The sequence below is a fragment of the Xenopus tropicalis genome, chromosome 2 (genome assembly GCF_000004195.4).
Source record: "Xenopus tropicalis strain Nigerian chromosome 2, UCB_Xtro_10.0, whole genome shotgun sequence".
Lineage (NCBI taxonomy): Eukaryota > Metazoa > Chordata > Amphibia > Anura > Pipidae > Xenopus > Xenopus tropicalis.
This window is the reverse complement of record NC_030678.2, coordinates 16337199-16356406: the sequence shown is the minus strand read 5'-3', so window position 1 is coordinate 16356406 and position 19208 is coordinate 16337199. Positions and strand designations below refer to the sequence as shown.

The 19208-nt window shown below is 40.7% G+C and overlaps 1 protein-coding gene across 4 annotated transcripts in view; it reads right to left on the bottom strand.

Annotated features, from left to right (window-relative positions):
• The window catches only part of grik1 (glutamate receptor, ionotropic, kainate 1), a 273219-nt gene that overhangs the window by 121862 nt on the left and 132149 nt on the right, over positions 1–19208 (bottom strand). For all 4 annotated transcript variants that reach the window (XM_002939147.4, XM_031896577.1, XM_004912164.3 and 1 more), the window contains exon 3: positions 17681–17938. In XM_002939147.4, coding sequence (XP_002939193.1) covers positions 17681–17938 — 258 coding nt within the window. The remainder of the gene's footprint in view (positions 1–17680; positions 17939–19208) is intronic.

Sequence of the window (19208 nt, the reverse complement as noted above, 5' to 3'; positions counted from 1 at the left end):
CAGTACCTGTACTTGATCCCAACTAAGATATAATTACCCCTTATTGGGGGCAGAACAGCCCTATTGGGTTTATTTAATGGTTAAATGATTCCCTTTTCTCTGTAATAATAAAACAGTACCTGTACTTGATCCCAACTAAGATATAATTACCCCTTATTGGGGCAGAACAGCCCTATTGGGTTTATTTAATGGTTAAATGATTCCCTTTTCTTTGTAATAATAAAACAGTACCTGTACTTGATCCCAACTAAGATATAATTACCCCTTATTGGGGGCAGAACAGCCCTATTGGGTTTATTTAATGGTTAAATGATTCCCTTTTCTCTGTAATAATAAAACAGTACCTGTACTTGATCCCAACTAAGATATAATTACCCCTTATTGGGGGCAGAACAGCCCTATTGGGTTTATTTAATGGTTAAATGATTCCCTTTTCTCTGTAATAATAAAACAGTACCTGTACTTGATCCCAACTAAGATATAATTACCCCTTATTGGGGGCAGAACAGCCCTATTGGGCTTATTAGTTACTGCTCCTGGGCAAACTTAGTGTCTTTTTTTACATATGGGGGCTAGTCTTTAGCTACACTGCGGGCATTTAAAAACCAAAAAGTCGACACGCGCATCCGACCGCAAACAGCTGCTCCACCGCCCGTACCTAACCCGGCGTGCCTCCGAATTTATAGACAAGTCTACAAAGGTGCTCACTGGTGGCAGAAGTTGACACAGGCAGAGAGAGCGAAAGGAAGAGCTAAATCCACAACCCACTCACAACCTGACAATGCAGAAGTCGAGCCGAACCCGCCCAACAGTGGGTAAACCACCAGTACCTCTTTCCGTTGCTTTCAATCATCGGGAATGTGCTTAAATATAATAATACATTTTTTGACAAAGCCCAAATTACGGCTTTAATTCTAGTTTCCCTAAAAAAATGCACCAAAATAATAACTTGCAGGCCTTTTTGCCATTACAATAGAATACAAATACTGTGCAATGACACATAACATCATGTTAGCGTTGCTATTCAGGCTGAGATGCTACATCAGGCGTATGCCGAGCTCACGTGTCTATACATCACTACATCAGCTCGTAGATTTCTGCAGCGATATTACACGTCCGCGGACAGTTCTGAAGAACAGCCAAGTTGGAATCTAATTCCTACTGATCCATGCATCACTGCAACTTGCACATTCAGCTTTTTAGCTGTACATCTATAAATAGCTGCTGATATAGAGGCAGCGCTTCTCAATGTCAGCCAAATGCATCATGTTGAACAAGGGGCATATTGAAATTTCAAGAGGAGAGGGGAATATAAGAGTATCCACCCAATGTTGCAATGGGATGAATTGCAATGCTGACTAACAGCCAGGTCTGATCCACAGTATTAGTGCCCAATCCCAGCAATACTCTTGGGATTGAATGGAAGCAAATCAATTAAAAATGTTGAAGTTAGGAGCCGATCCGGTTAGGAGAGCTGCACTAAAGATGGCGGCACCCATAGATGCAACTTCATGGTGATGCGTCACTGCTGTGTGAAGTCGTTGTGTCTGGCGCGATAATTAAAAATTAATAGACGCTGAGAACCTGCCAAAATGTAGGTCTTACTCTGAGTTCCTGGGTGCGTCTAAATTGTGATTTTGATTTGTTCTTCTGGTTCCTGACTTTCTGCTTTAAATCTGACTACAATCCTTTGCCGCCTCAACCATTTGCCTGAATACGACTTTGGGCTCTCTTAACCCCTTGGATACTGCAAATTGGACTTTCGGCACACAGCTTCCTCCTTGGTCCAGACCTCAACCCTGGGCTGTTGGGCCCTGACAACTCCAGAATCTAGTGGAAAGCTATAGAGGCTGCTATAGAAGCAAAGGAGGCTGAAGACTTCATATGCTTAAGCTTAATGTTAGACAAGCAGTCTACACAAGCAGTCGACACATTATACAAATAATAAATTATATGTATATCATTCTGTATGTATTCTACAAACAATCGCAAGTCTCCATGTATGTATACATATATATATATGTAAAGACAATATATATATATAGGGACTGGTTATGCTTTTTTGTCCCTCATCTTCTATAAAGCACCTTTAGGGAATAATTAGCTAAAATAAGATTATACTTTTGATCTAATTTCAGCCACTATATCAGATCAATTAAAAAACGAACAAATGTAGGATGATATTTCCCTTAATTTAAAGGTGTAATTTTGTTGATATTCCCTAAAATAATACACAGAAGGTGTCATTAAAAGATATTCACACAATATGTTTCACAGATATTGTGTGAATATCTTTCTTGACACCTTCCGTGTATTTTAGGGAACATCAATAAAGTAACACCTTACGACTAAGCCAACTAACAGGTGTTTGTGCCACCTGTAAAATAACAACAACCCTGTTGTCTGTGTTTTCTTGACACGGAGTTGGAGTAATTAAGAGGTTAGAAGCATCACTAACAAATACAATACTGTAACAAATGGCCATGAACAACAACATGTTGCTCACCAACCCCTTGGATGTTGCTCTCAGTGCCCCCAAACCAGGGAGTTATTCGTTGGATAAAAACAAGATTTCCTACCAAATAAAGCCCCTGTAAGCTGATAGTGTGCATAGAGGCCCCTAATAGCCAATCTTAGCCCTTATTTGGCACCTCCATGAATTTTAATGGTGTTTGTGTTGCTCTCCAAGTCTTTTTACATTTGACTGTGGCTCATGAGTAAGAAAGGTTGGGGACCCCTTATCCACCCACTGGCATACAGGTCTCTCGCTCTCGTTTGTTTAAAAACAAGGCTTTCTCTTCCTACCATGGCTTTCCATCACTTCAGGAGAATCATCTGATTCAATGTTTTTACCTCCCCTCATGGGTGAAGCAACCTTAGCAGTAGCCACACAAACAAGGTGTGCATTATGTTAATAGACTCAGATGGTCAGATTGTAGTCAGATTCTAGTACAGGTACGGGATCCCTTATCCGGAAACCCATTATCCAGAAAGCTCCGAATTACAGAAACCCATCTCCCCTAGACTCCATTTTAATAAAATAATACAGAATTTTAAAACTGATTTCCATTTTCTTTGTATTAATAAAACAGTACCTGTACTTGATCCCCCCCCTTATTGGGGGCAGAACAGCCCTATTGGGTTTATTTAATGGTTAAATGATTCCCTTTTCTCTGTAATAGTAAAACAGTACCTGTACTTGATCCCAACTAAGATATAATTACCCCTTATTGGGGCAGAACAGCCCTATTGGGTTTATTTAATGGTTAAATGATTCCCTTTTCTCTGTAATAATAAAACAGTACCTGTACTTGATCCCAACTAAGATATAATTACCCCTTATTGGGGCAGAACAGCCCTATTGGGTTTATTTAATGGTTAAATGATTCCCTTTTCTCTGTAATAATAAAACAGTACATGTACTTGATCCCAACTAAGATATACAGTGTCTTGCAAAAGTATTTGGCCCCCTTGAACTTTTCCACATTTTGTCACATTACAGCCACAAACATGAATCAATTTTATTGGAATTCCACGTGAAAGACCAATACAAAGTGGTGTACACGTGAGAAGTGGAAGGAAAATCATACATGATTCCAAACATTTTTTACAAATAAATAACTGCAAAGTGGGGTGTGCGTAATTATTCAGCCCCCTTTGGTCTGAGTGCAGTCAGTTGCCCATAGACATTGCCTGATGAGTGCTAATGACTAAATAGAGTGCCCCTGTGTGTAATCTAATGTCAGTACAAATACAGCTGCTCTGTGACAGCCTCAGAGGTTGTCTAAGAGAATATTGGGAGCCATGAAGTCCAAAGAACACACCAGACAGGTCAGGGATAAAGTTATTGAGAAATTTAAAGCAGGCTTAGGCTACAAAAAGATTTCCAAAGCCTTGAACATCCCACGGAGCACTGTTCCACCGATCATTCAGAAATGGAAGGAGTATGGCACAACTGTAAACCTACCAAGACAAGGCCGTCCACCTAAACTCACAGGCCGAACAAGGAGAGCGCTGATCAGAAATGCAGCCAAGAGGCCCATGGTGACTCTGGGGGAGCTGCAGAGATCTACAGCTCAGGTGGGGGAATCTGTCCATAGGACAACTATTAGTCTGCACTGCACAAAGTTGGCCTTTATGGAAGAGTGGCAAGAAGAAAGCCATTGTTAACAGAAAACCATAAGAAGTCCTGTTTGCAGTTTGCCACAAGCCATGTGGGGGACACAGCAAACATGTGGAAGAAGGTGCTCTGGTCAGATGAGACCAAAATGGAACATTTTGGCCAAAATGCAAAACGCTATGTGTGGCGGAAAACTAACACTGCACATCACTCTGAACACACCATCCCCACTGTCACATATGGGGGGGCAGCATCATGCTCTGGGGGGGCTTCTCTTCAGCAGGGACAGGGAAGCTGGTCAGAGTTGATGGGAAGATGGATGGAGCCAAATACAGGGCAATCTTGGAAGAAAACCTCTTGGAGTCTGCAAAAGACTTGAGACTGGGGCGGAGGTTCACCTTCCAGCAGGACAACGACCCTAAACATAAAGCCAGGGCAACAATGGAATGGTTTAAACCAAAACATATCCATGTGTTAGAATGGCCCAGTCACAGTCCAGATCTAAATCCAATGGAGAATCTGTGGCAAGATCTGAAAACTGCTGTTCACAAACGCTGTCCATCTAATCTGACTGAGCTGGAGCTGTTTTGCAAAGAAGAATGGGCAAGGATTTCAGTCTGTAGATGTGCAAAGCTGGTAGAGACATACCCTAAAGCCTGGCAGCTGGAATTGCAGCAAAAGGGGGTTCTACAAAGTATTGACTCAGGGGGCTGAATAATTACGCACACCCCACTTTGCAGTTATTTATTTGTAAAAAATGTTTGGAATCATGTATGATTTTCGTTCCACTTTTCACGTGTACACCACTTTGTATTGGTCTTTCACGTGGAATTCCAATAAAATTGATTCATGTTTGTGGCTGTAATGTGACAAAATGTGGAAAATTCAAGGGGGCCGAATACTTTTGCAAGCCACTGTAAATAATCCTTACTGGGGGCAGAAGAGTTCTATTAGGTTTAATTAATGTTTTATTGATTTTTCAGTAAAACTCTTGGTCCCAAGCATTCTGGATAACTGGTCCTATTCCTGTACTGCAGTTTATCTACATGGGAGTCATTAAAATAATTGAGAGATGTACTGATAACTGGTTACTCTCTATTCATTAATATTTAGTCCTTGGTTGGGTAAAAATATATAAATAAATGCAAGTACTTCTACTGAAAGAAAATTATCCGTGACAGCCAAAAAGTCTTCAGCCTAAATTTGTATTTGGCCTACAGAATATAAAGGTATAATTAGCAGCATAGAGGTCTCATTCATTGGCCTAAAGCTGGCCATACATGTGGCGATCTGACCGATGGTCGCACAAAACATCGTCAGATCCGCCACACACAGGCAGGGCTGAAACAGCAGGTAAGGAGGTAGAAACAATAGGATTTCTACCTCCTTCTGCCGATTCAGCCCTGAGGGCAGATTTTGGTCAGGCGCCTTCTTTGGCGCCCGATCAAAATTTTCTAACCTGCCCGATCGGCGAGTCGTCCGATATCAGCAGCTTCCTGCGATATCGGTCGACTCGCCGACATGCCATACACGCACCGAATATCGTACGAAACGAGGTTTCGTACGATAGTATCGGTGCATGTATGGCCAGCTTTAATCTTGGACAACATGTTTTCTGTACAGGGTTGGAATGGCTTCCAACCATCCAAAATGTTTTGATCCTGTTCTAATGTTTCTGTGGATATATTTAGCACTGAGAGCCTTTGCACCAGTTTGCCTTTAAATGAGCCTCCAGCTGTTGCCACGTTAAAATAATAGAGCTAAATGAAGCAATGGGATCTGTAGCATACAGGCAGATGCCTCATTTATTTCCATATTGCGGAGAAGAGAATGTGACTTGGAGGCACAGAATCTCCGCATTGTGAGATCTGCTTTGTACAATAAATCAGGCATAACCTATCTACATTATTCGATTAGGCACAAGAAAGCGTCCCTGATGAAATATTGCCACGTTACTAATGACTCGCCTTCCTAATGGCTTGGACTTGTAGTGCGCTGGGGGGCAAGCAAACGCAACAGTCTTGAAGGAGATTTCACTCTTCCAAGGATGTCTAGGGGCAATTTGAAGTCATTAGGTTTATTCTCTTCTCAAGTCATCTGGGTTAAGGCTAATTTCCCTGCACTGTACTGGTAACCTGCATTAGCAATGGGAGGGTTCTGCTAGATGAGTACTTGTATTATGATTTATGTGACCTGTGCTGCTTGAAGCATAAAACATTTACCTACAATGGGTATTATTATTGTGTAAAGTACTTTTGAAAAAATATATATCAGAAAGGCATGTTTCGATACTGGCAATGCAGGGGAAAGTGGTATTTGTTTATAAGGATAAATGGTAGGGCGGTGCCTGGCAATTTGGCAACCCCCATTGATTTTACCTTTCCTTGCCTTTAAGAGCTTGCATGAAAACAAAAATAGTGGTACAGGTATGGGATCCCGTATCCGTTATCCAGAAAGTTTCGAATTACGGAAAGGCCATCTGCCATAGACCCCATTATAAGCAAATAATTCATTTTTTTTCCCTTATTCTCTGTAATATCATAGTAAGTTGGGTTGAAAAAAGACATACGTCCATCAAGTTCAACCATAATGCCTATACCTAACCTGCCTAACTACAAGTTGATCCAGAGGAAGGCAAAAAACCCCATCTGAAGCCTCTCTAATTTGCCTCAGAGGGGAAAAAATTCCTTCCTGACTCCAAGATGGCAATCGGACCAGTCCCTGGATCAACTTGTACTAAGAGCTATCTCCCATAACCGTGTATTCCCTCACTTGCTAAGAATCCATCCAGCCCCTTCTTAAAGCTATATAATGTATCAGCCAGTACGACTGATTCGGGGAGGGAATTCCACAACTTCACAGCTCTCACTGTAAAAAATCCTTTCCGAATATTTAAATGGAACCTCCCTTCTTCTAAACGGAGTGGGTGCCCTCGTGTCCGTTGGAAGGACCTACTGGTAAATAAAACATTAGAGAGGTTATTATATGATCCCCTTATATATTTATACATAGTTATCATGTCACCTCTTAAGCGCCTCTTCTCCAGTGTAAACAGACCCAACTGGGCCAGTCTTTCTTCATAACTGAGACTTTCCATACCCTTTACCAGCTTAGTTGCCCTTCTCTGGACCCTCTCTAGCTCAATAATGTCCCGTTTGAGCACTGGAGACCAAAACTGAACAGCATATTCTAGATGGGGCCTTACCAGTGCTCTGTAAAGGGGAAGAATAACCCCCTCCTCCCGTGAATCTATACCCCTTTTAATACAGCTCAGAACCTTGTTTGCCCTTGCAGCTGCTGCCTGGCATTGCTTGCTACAGCCAAGTTTATTATCTACAAGGACTCCAAGATCCTTCTCCATTATGGATTTGCCTAGTGCAGTCCCATTAAGGTTATACGGGGCTTGCATATTTTTACATCCCAGGTGCATGACCTTACATTTATCCACATTAAATCTCATCTGCCACTTAGCTGCCCAGATTGCCAGTTGGTCAAGATCCTGCTGCAGGGATGTCACATCCTGGATAGAATTGACTGGTCTGCAGAGTTTTGTGTCATCTGCAAACACTGATACATTACTCATAATACCCTCCCCTAAGTCATTTATGAACAAATTAAACAAAAGTGGACCCAGTACAGAACCCTGAGGGACCCCACTGAGAACCTTACTCCAAGTAGAGAATGTGCCATTAACAACCACCCTCTGTACCCGATCCTGTAGCCAGTTTTCTATCCATGTGCAAACGACTTCACTAAGACCAATAGACCTTAGCTTAGAAAGCAGTCGTTTGTGGGGAACGGTATCAAATGCTTTGGCAAAATCCAAATAGATTATATCTACTGCATCCCCACTGTCCAGCTTCTTACTTACCTCATCATAAAAAGCAATTAAATTGGTCTGACATGACCTGTCCTTCATAAAGCCATGCTGATTACTGCTCATAATGCCATTCTCCACTACATAATTTTGAATGTGATCCCTTAACAAGCCTTCAAATAACTTGCCCACCACGGATGTCAAACTTACAGGCCTATAATTGCCAGGCTGAGATCTTACTCCCTTTTTAAATATGGGAATGACATTCGCCTTCTTCCAATCACTAGGTACCATACCTGATGAAAGAGAGTCTGAGAATATCAGAAACAAGGGCCACTGCAATTCTGCCCCTAGCTCTCTCAGTACCCGAGGGTGTATTCCATCTGGCCCAGGTGCCTTGTTTACATTTATCGTGTGTAACCCTTTAAGCACCATATCCTGTGCCAACCACTGTGTAGTTGGAGCTGAGGCAACAGTGAAGCTATTGGGTGAGACTTGGCCCACTGGCTCCTCTACTGTATACACAGAAGAAAAGAACTGGTTAAGCACATCTGCCTTTTCTGTATCCGCTGTAACCATATTGTTATTATAACTCAATGGGGCCACACCCTCAACCTGCATCTTTTTACTATTAATATACTTAAAAAACTTTTTGGGGTTAGTCTTGGCCTCGGCCGCGATGCGCTCCTCATTTTCTATCTTTGCCTTCCGGATTGCTGTTTTACAACACTTGTTATAGTGTTTATATTCATTAAACGCAGCTACTGTCCCCTCTGACTTATATTTCTTAAAAGCTTTCCTTTTTTTCCCTATTAACTTCTTTACCTCAGAGTTAAGCCACATGGGGTGATTCTTAACACTTCTACTTTTTCTTATTAATGAAATAATAAAATAGAACCTGTACTTGATCCCAACTAAGATATAATTACCCCTTATTGGGGGGCAGAACAACCCTATTGGGTTTATTTCATGGTTAAATGATTCCCTTTTCTCTGTAATAATAAAACAGTACCTGTACTTGATCCCAACTAAGATATAATTACCCCTTATTGGGGGCAGAACAGCCCTATTGGGTTTATTTACTGGTTAAATGATTCCCTTTTCTCTGTAATAATAAAACAGTACCTGTACTTGATCCCAACTAAGATATAATTACCCCTTATTGGGGCAGAACAGCCATATTGGGTTTATTTAATGGTTAAATGATTCCCTTTTCTCTGTAATAATAAAACAGTACCTATACTTGATCCCAACTAAGATATAATTACCCCTTATTGGGGGCAGAACAGCCCTATTGGGTTTATTTAATGGTTAAATGATTCCCTTTTCTCTGTAATAATAAAACAGTACCCTGTACTTGATCCCAACTAAGATATAATTACCCCTTATTGGGGGCAGAACAGCCCTATTGGGTTTATTTAATGGTTAAATGATTCCCTTTTCTCTGTAATAATAAAACAGTACCCTGTACTTGATCCCAACTAAGATATAATTACCCCTTATTGGGGGCAGAACAGCCCTATTGGGTTTATTTAATGGTTAAATTATTCCTTTTTCTCTGTAATAATAAAACAGTATCTGTACTTGATCCCAACTAAGATATAATTACCCCTTATTGGGGGCAGAACAGCCCTATTGGGTTTATTTAATGGTTAAATGATTCCCTTTTCTCTGTAATAATAAAACAGTACCTGTACTTGATCCCAACTAAGATATAATTACCCCTTATTGGGGGCAGAACAGCCCTATTGGGTTTATTTCATGGTTAAATTATTCCCTTTTCTCTGTAATAATAAAACAGTACCTGTACTTGATCCCAACTAAGATATAATTACCCCTTATTGGGGGCAGAACAGCCCTATTGGGTTTATTTCATGGTTAAATGATTCCCTTTTCTCTGTAATAATAAAACAGTACCTGTACTTGATCCCAACTAAGATATAATTACCCCTTATTGGGGGCAGAACAGCCCTATTGGGTTTATTTAATGGTTAAATGATTTCCTTTTCTCTGTAATAATAAAATTTAAGTGATTTTTAGCAGACTTAAGTTGTTGAGATCCAAATTACGGAAAGACCCCCTATCTGGAAAACCCCAGGTCCCAAGCATTTTGGATAACAGGTCCCATACCTGTATCATAAAAGGGGGCTATGACTGTATCCCTTTCACATTGTCCTTCATATGGTTTTATTGGAAGTTGGAAGGCCATAAGAGCAAGAAAAATAATATATACAGGTAGGTGATAAATAGTATTAAATAACTAGTTATCCAGTAACTCCTATACACAATACTCTAGTAATACATAGTGGGGTCAGTCATGAAGGGCCAGGTTAGGTTGAAAGGGGTGCAAAAATACAGAAAAAGAGGGGGTTGTGGGGTCACTCCAAGGCTACAGAAGCTGTAGTCTTGGCAATCTCTCCCCTATAAAAACTAATGGTGGGAGAGGACTAAGCCCTATGGCTGAAACCAAAAGCCCAGGTCAGGGTACACTTATCCCAAGAAATGCTGCCATGCAGGGAGGTGCCAGCCTGGAGGTAAAAAGTTAGGACCACCATATTGGGTTTCCCTTGATGAGGTATGGTGGGTAAACCTGGCCAAATAAAGAAGTCATTTGCACAGCAACAAGTGGTGAAGTGCTATGACCTAATGCAAGTGTTCTGCATGAAATCTAGGTGGGCTACTGGCCCACAGGAAGGCTGCCTGTGCAATGTCTATTGATGTTAAGGTGGACCTGAATCTGGTGGGTAAAGGTGGATTTAGCTTATATATATTATTATATTATATTATTATCACTATCAACCTGGTAAGTTTTAAAGGGGTTGGAATTGAACCACCACTCAATGTAATACAGTTGGGCTGTTAGGAAGTAGAGTCCTCAGTCTAGAAGCCCCCACGCTCTATAAGTGCAACCCTCAGCTTAGATCTGGAAACCTAGGTGGTCTACTGGCCCATGGGAAGGTTGTCTGTGCAATGTGTATTGATGTAAGGGAGGATTTGGAAGAGGTCACTTAAACTACATGCTAATATCCTTATCACTATTGATTTTTGAAGTCATGATTAATGATGTGCAATACAGATTATCTATATGGTTATGGTACGTTATCATCTTAAACTGTGACATCATCACTAATATTATAGCAATAATAACGTACTATTGACTATAATTTATAGAGCCCATGTAACCCGGACCTTGGCCCTGCATTGTTTATAAGGTCACACTCATACCTGGGTTCCAATATTGTTAAAATCCTCTGCAGGGAGTAGATCTCCCTATATATCATTTTCAAGTGAAGGATATTGTTACCTAATCATGATTAAAGTAGTTCAAAGCTCATTATAAATACAGATCAGATCTATCAGTCACAGAAATGTATTGATCATGCACAATGCTTTTAATCCTTCCATTCTTGTTGGTATTGATTAATCATTTAGGCACATTTAATATAGTTGTAAACCTGTTTGCACATCAATCTTTTCATTAGTCCGTAGACATATTTCCACAAGAGAAGTGAAGTAATAATCTGAGTGACAAGCAAAAGTGTTAAATTGCATTTCTTTACCCACGAGGAGCTGAAACCTGGGACTTTATTGGAACATAAAAATCCTTATTCTGCCCAGATGTTAAAATAAAAGAGACTGTTGGTATCTGAGGCTGCCAAAACGTTCCTGGGATGGGAATATACAGTAGGTAGCAAAATGATGGCTCAATTACAATGCCTCGGGGGGCAAGAGCAAGAACACTAAAGGGCTAAAGATGCACCACTTAGTGCTCATCCAAGTACTGAGCCCAGAGGTCTGCTGCTCTCTGTAGTGACTGCCAGACTAAAAATCCCACTATTCTTGGATCAAGTGCTGCCTAATGCACTCAGCACTCAATACATTGTGCACCAAAAAGTGAGTGCAAAGACCATAGCTACTTACACAATGCACCATATGCATCTGTATCTGCCAGTTTGGGCCCGAAATTGAGCTTTGCCCACTGCACATTGCACTCGTTAATGAACCTTCTCATCTGTTTTATCTCTGGGGCATTTTGACCACCACTTTGCACAGGCAATAAATAGCAGTGGCCAAAACACCCTATCCACCTACCAACACTATAAGGGAAATACTTTGTCTCTGAGGGATGAGGTGCTGATGCTTGTGTATTTCTTTACATTAGCAGAATTATTCTGATGGATGAATGGCCAAACTTCCATTAGGCTGTAGCACTCCCACGAACGTCCCTTTATTGGTGGTCTTATCTGAGCGATCTCTCTCCTTTAAAAGCCACAAGTGGGGGAGGATTAAGCCTGTTAGACTAAAGGTGGCCATACATGCTAAGATCCGCTCGCCTGGTGAGGTCACCAAGCGAGCGGATCTTCTCCCTATGGGTGGGTGATATTGGGTGAAGTCAGGCTAATTCGGTCATTTGGCCCTGGGCCGATGCAGTCCCCGATCCGACTACATTTTTTAACCTGCCCGACCGATATCTGCCCGATTTCAGGTCAGGTGTCGGTCAGGCAGGCCTGTCGTTTGTGCCCCTATATGGGCTGATAAGCAGCTACAATCGGCCCGTGTATGGCCACCTTAATGCTTTGGTCTTTGTAATCTCTCTCCTAATTCCTGTGATTGGAACCAATGCTCTAGTCAGAAGACACTTATTCCAAGAAATGAAGCCATGCAGGGAGGTGCCAGCCTATGAACAATATGACCAGCTAATAGTTAGCACATAGATTTACCTTGACGTGATATAGTGGCTTGACTATTTTTTTGATCATAAGTTTGTAACTAAAAGCCCCCGTTTTTGAAAATACCCGCACTTGTATGTATGTATGTATAACTTTATAAATAAAGCGCCACAAGGGTACGCAGCGCTGCACAATCTTACAATGTACTATTACACACAGGGAGGACAAGTGTTATAATAAATACAATAAATAAGTATAAATACCCAGGGAGTAAGTGCCATGGGGTATGAGACACAGTAGGAAGGAGCTCCCTGCCCCGTAGAGCTTACAATCTAAGTAACAGACTAGTATCTGTGCACTTGCACAGATATTAAATTACTAATAAAACAGGGGACCAAGAAATGTGCAATGACCAATCTCCTCTCTATTGTAGGGAAGCCGGTCCTGCCAGCTGTCTCTGAGAAGATGTCTGTCACCAATATCTTCTTGGGACAGTGCTTCTGATCCTAGGAGTATATCCAGAATGCCATATAGCAGTGATCCCCAGCCAGTGGCTTGTAAACAACATGTTGCTCCCCAACCCCTTGGATGTTGCTCCCAGTGGCCTCAAAGCAGGTGAATTCCCAGCTTTGAGGCAATTTTTAGTTGCATAAAAACCAGGTGCACTGTCACACAGAGCCTCTTGATTATCCAATCACAGTCATTATTTGGCACCCTCCTAGGACTTTTTTCATGCTGTTGTTGTTCCCCAACTCTTTCTACAATGTGGCTCAGTGGTAAAAAGGGTTGAAGACCCCTGCCATATAAAATGCCACATAAAAAGTGCCAATAACATTGGTTTCCAGCAAAAGTAAAACCTGTTTCTTATGATAGAAGTTTCCCTGGAATGTGTTACAGCTGCCAAAGAGCAGGTTCCTTTACACACAGAAGTCACTTTACGGGTTTATTGCTTTTTTTGATAATCTGTAACGGGCTAAGGGGGCCTGGAACCTAAGAAGTCTGAAGATCTTTGCATCCGAGGGAGTTTTCTTAAAAAAGAGGGCACTTCAGTTCTTGTAATGGTTGGACCATATGATATCTCCGACACCTCATGGTGTATATAACTGGCAAAAATAGCAACTACTAGTCAAAGGGCGCAAGGATTCGTTTTTCGAAATCATCTCAGATTGGACGAGCAGGCTTAATGCTAATATATTTCTATGATAGTTGCAAAGTTATTTGCCTAATTATTGTTTGCTTAAAAATCTTGGCACTCAGCAAACATCATGTAAATGACCTTTTTACTCATTACTGAGCCTTCAGCTATTGGGAATGTTCTGCTGTGTCGTGCAGAAAAAAAAGAGTTTACATCAAAGGGCAAAAAAAAATAGCCTTTATTTTCTTTCTTCTTTATTTTTAAAGTGACACTGACACTAACGGGGTAATGAAATAAAAGGCCAACCAATCAGAACGTAGCATTTACTGGTCATTTACTGGTTGCTTAAGAACAAACATACAGTATCATTGGTTGTTATGGGATACTGCTTCAGGGCAAACTTAGTGCCTTTTATTATATACAGGTATGGGACCTGTTATCCAGAATGCTTGGGACCGGGGTTTTCCTGATAAGGGGTCTTTCTGTAATTTGGATCTCCATACCTTAAGTCTGCTAAAAATCATTTAAATATTGAATAAACCCAATAGGACTGTTCTGCCCCCAATAAGGGGTAATTATATCTTAGTTGGGATCAAGTACAGGTACTGTTTTATTATTACAGAGAAAAGGGAATCATTTAACCATTAAATAAACCCAATAGGGCTGTTCTGCCCCCAATAAGGGGTAATTATATCTTAGTTGGGATCAAGTACAGGTACTGTTTTATTATTACAGAGAAAAGGGAATCATTAAACCATTAAATAAACCCAATAGGGCTGTTCTGCCCCCAATAAGGGGTAATTATATCTTAGTTGGGATCAAGTACAGTACTGTTTTATTATTACAGAGAAAAGGGAATCATTAAACCATTAAATAAACCCAATAGGGCTGTTCTGCCCCCAATAAGGGGTAATTATATCTTAGTTGGGATCAAGTACAGGTACTGTTTTATTATTACAGAGAAAAGGGAATCATTTAACCATTAAATAAACCCAATAGGGCTGTTCTGCCCCCAATAAGGGGTAATTATATCTTAGTTGGGATCAAGTACAGGTACTGTTTTATTATTACAGAGAAAAGGGAACCATTTAACCATTAAATAAACCCAATAGGGCTGTTCTGCCCCCAATAAGGGGTAATTATATCTTAGTTGGGATCAAGTACAGGTACTGTTTTATTATTACAGAGAAAAGGGAATCATTTAACCATTAAATAAACCCAATAGGGCTGTTCTGCCCCCAATAAGGGGTAATTATATCTTAGTTGGGATCAAGTACAGGTACTGTTTTATTATTACAGAGAAAAGGGAACCATTTAACCATTAAATAAACCCAATAGGGCTGTTCTGCCCCCAATAAGGGGTAATTATATCTTAGTTGGGATCAAGTACAGGTACTGTTTTATTATTACAGAGAAAAAGTAAATCATTTTTAAAAATCTGAATTATTTGCTTACAACGGAGTCTATGGGAGATGGCCTTTCTGGATAACGGGTTTCCAGATAAGGGATCCCATACCTGTACTATTAATTATGAACAAATGTGTGCAGTCCAGTTGACTGAAGTCAATGGGTGCATTTTCTCAAGTTTTTATTTACGCCAAATGCATTGGTCATTGGCCATTTTTCTCACTCCAAATGCATTAAAGCCAATGGAGGTTTTTTTCTCAATTTTTTTCTCACTCCAAATGCATTGAAGTAAATGGGTGTTTTATTGTGGGTAAAGTAAGGAATGAATCAGCCTACATATGCATTGCTGTGAAGGGGAATGTATAAAACACATTTTGAGAAGAGATCCTCCCGACGCTTGAGGAAAAGGAATGCGGAGAATATTCTCTACAAACGCAATATCCATTCTCCTTAAAGACGTTTAATAAAAGGTTCTTTTCAAATCGGATATGACACCCCCCCATATACTAATGTTTCATATGCAACACAGTTATTACCGGAGCTGAAGCGGCGCTTATTCATTTCAGCCGCTCTAATGACTAACAGATTATGCAGTGTCACAGTTAAACATATGAATTGCAGCGCAAAGGGCCTCCGCGCGCCGAGGAGCCAGCCAGTAGCATTAGAGCGATGAGGACATTTATCATCTCAGAGGAGTAATTAAAGACTTGTTTGGATTATTTTTGCAATGCATTGTGATTGAATTGCGAGAGTCCATAGCCTTATTAAGCAATGTGTTCTGCTGAAACCCAGAATAATTCATTTATATTAGTTATGTGCAGTGAAAACTCATCTCAGCCGAATGTTTTTATGCTCTTTATGCTGAGACACATTCAGTTTGATTAGAAAATCCTATTTTCTCATTTGGTTTCAGATATCTCTTGTAGAACTGCATTTTATATATTGCAAAGTGAGACCACATGCATGCAAAGGGTTAACCCAGTGATCCCCAACCAGTGGCTCAGGGGTAACATGTTGCTCCCCAACCCCTTGGATGTTGCTCCCAGTGGCCTCAAATTAGGTGCTTATTTCTGAATTTCTGGTTAGGAGGCAAGCGTTGGTTGCATAAAAACCCAGTATAAAGCCAAACAGAACCTTCTATAGGCGGCCAGTCCACATAGGGGCTACCAAATAGCCAACTATAGCTCTTACTTGCCCCCCCAGGAACATTTTTATGCTTGTGTTGCTCCCCAAACCTATTTTCAATTTGAATGTGGCTCACAGGTATAAAAGGTTGGTTGTCCCTGGGTTAATCTTGCCTTTTTCATTGCATGGAAACTGAAGGTGAAGGAAGCAGTCATAAATTGCCCCCTAAGGAGTTAGAATCAGGCTTGTGCTAGTGTGTATGTAGGAGAGAAAGAAGTCAATATGACTCTTACAAGGTGCGTAGCAAGCCTCATAGTTTCAAAATTATTGATATAATGCTGAAGATAACCATAGTTGTATCACAGTACTTCTTTTCTAGAAGGGGTACACACACAATGTGCAGCAGTGGTTACAAAAATGTGGGTCTGCCACTACTAGGGGACCAAAGGAGTTAGTGGATTTAAGCCAAAAAGGTTAAAATTTTAGAACAAATGATTTTTTTATATCTAAAACATGGCAGGTTGACTGAATGTTGGACCACAAAGAGATCTGTTTAATAGACAAGGTCAGCAGATGACCAAATAAGTGATCTGGTCACTCGTGCAGGGCCAATGATCAGATCCGAAAGTTAGTCTATGTAGAGGCACCAATGTGGCCCTTGCCCAGGCAGATTGTCATACACAGGCCAATTAGCTGATGACTTGTGTTATAAGGCTGAGCTGGCAAGCTTTTATTGGCTGAAGTATGACTAGCTAAAGGGTTGAGCTCTCTGCCATTGGCTCTCCAGTGGTTGCTCATCTGAATTCAAGGCATTTCCGTGCCAGCCAAGGGATTTTGGGAGCTGTATTTCAGCAACTAGTGGACTGCCTCAGTTTGAAGATCACTGCTAAGGTGACTTGTGTAGAGTTTATGATATGAGTAAAGAGAAAAAGCAATGCTGCATTCCATAGTATGGTAATTGTACCAAATATACTCTATATCACCCTGAGTGTGAGCTATAGGTGGAAAAGCTAAAAAGCCAAGTCTAGCAATCCAATGTAACTAACCTGATGTTTGTTTTCCAAGCAGCACCCCAGGAAGTTCTACTTGCTGAGAGGTCTGGGTTACTAGACAAGAGTGGACTTTAGCAGTTCTGGTTCCTAAAATACTAACAGTATTACATACAGTATGCATTTGTATATTTCCTATTTCCATTGCATGGTTAGTAGACATAATAAGTACATTCTTGTGAAGCAAGAATGGAAGTGACATAGTTGCACAGTGTCTCTTGCAGCCACAGGTAAAAGCAATGGCATGGACCCAGAACTCCAGCAGCTTAATATTCTGTCATTTATAAATTGCTCTAAAGGCACTTAATTAATATTTTCACCTTAATGAACCATTTAAGCATTTGCAAGTTATTTTACCTGTGCTGTCTTCGTAGACTACAGTAACGGTCTTCCAGCTATAATGCAGGACCAGTTCCAAGACGGCTCTGCTGATTGCAGCATAGTCTGGATGGAGATTGATAAAGAATGAGTCCTTATTATCTACGGAGGGATGTTTCCAGCGTGTCTGAATGTGAGGAACCTCCAGAGCGTTGCAGATAGACTGAACTGCGCTGACCGACGAGCTGTGAGAGGGTCCAAATAATGCGGCTACCCCCAGAGCCAGCTGGTCACAAGCTGAAACAGAACACGATACAAGAATTAAGTGATAAAAGTTAAACATTAATGGTGTGCAAAATACATAGTGTTCTGGGTATCCTTATACCGAACATGGTCCTTGCCAATCAGTATAAATAGGGCCATAAATTGAGCCCTGTATAATGATGATGATGATGATTATTAAATATATTTCCGCTGGCTCGAAATGTGGCTAGTGAAATAGAAACCTGAGGCCTTTTATAAGTGGCATTGTGCATGATTTGCTTATTAAATAGGGAGAAATAAACAAGTCATCAAGGTGGAGAATAGCGATGAGCGATTCTTTCCCGTTTTGCTTCACCATAAAATTTGCGAAACGGCAAGAAAATTTGTGAAATGCATTTGTTGTGCAATTTTTTTTTTGTTGCCTGCATCTTTTTTGTCGCCCGCGTCTATATTTTTTTGTCACCTGCACTTTTTTTTGACGCGACCACGCCTTTTTTTTACGCAACCGCGTCTGAACTGACGCAACTGTGCCCAATTTGACGCACGACAAAAACATTTTTCCGTGCGTTGAATTTAGCCGCGGTGAATTTTCTGGGAAGTTTCGCCAAACAATTCACCAATGGCCAAATGCAGAAATTTGCTGCGAATCCATGCCTGGCAAAAAAATTCGCTCATCCCTAGTGGAGAACCCAACAAGGCCCTTTCGATAAACTCAGTCAAAGGAGACTTGGAATCTTGTAATAATACGATTCGGGATCAGAATAATACACATTACACAAAAGCCAATTGTTGGTCAATATATGGATCAAAGCAGCAGCTCAAAAAGTTACAATCTACAATGCTCTAGTTTTTGCATCAGAAACCCATTATCTAGAAAGTCCCCAATTACGGAAAGGCCATCCCCCCCCAAGAACCTTGTACTTGATCACAACAAACATACAATTAATCCTTATTGGAGCCAAAACAATCCTTTTGGGTTAAATTACTGTTTAAATAATTTTATTAGCAGACTTAAGGTAGGAGATCTGAATTATGGAAAGACCCTTTATCTGGAAAACCCCAGGTCCTGAGCATTGGGGATAATGGGTCCCATACCTGTATATGTCTCAGCCAAGAGCCAAAAGTTCCTCATATGGATTGCAAAGTTCAGGTCTGAATGAAAAGGACCTTTATACAATTCCCCACTAAAGCTGAAACATCTTTATCTCTATCTATCTATCTATCTATCTATCTATCTATCTATCTATCTATCTATCATCTATCTATATCTATCTATCTATCTATCTATCTATCTATCATCTAT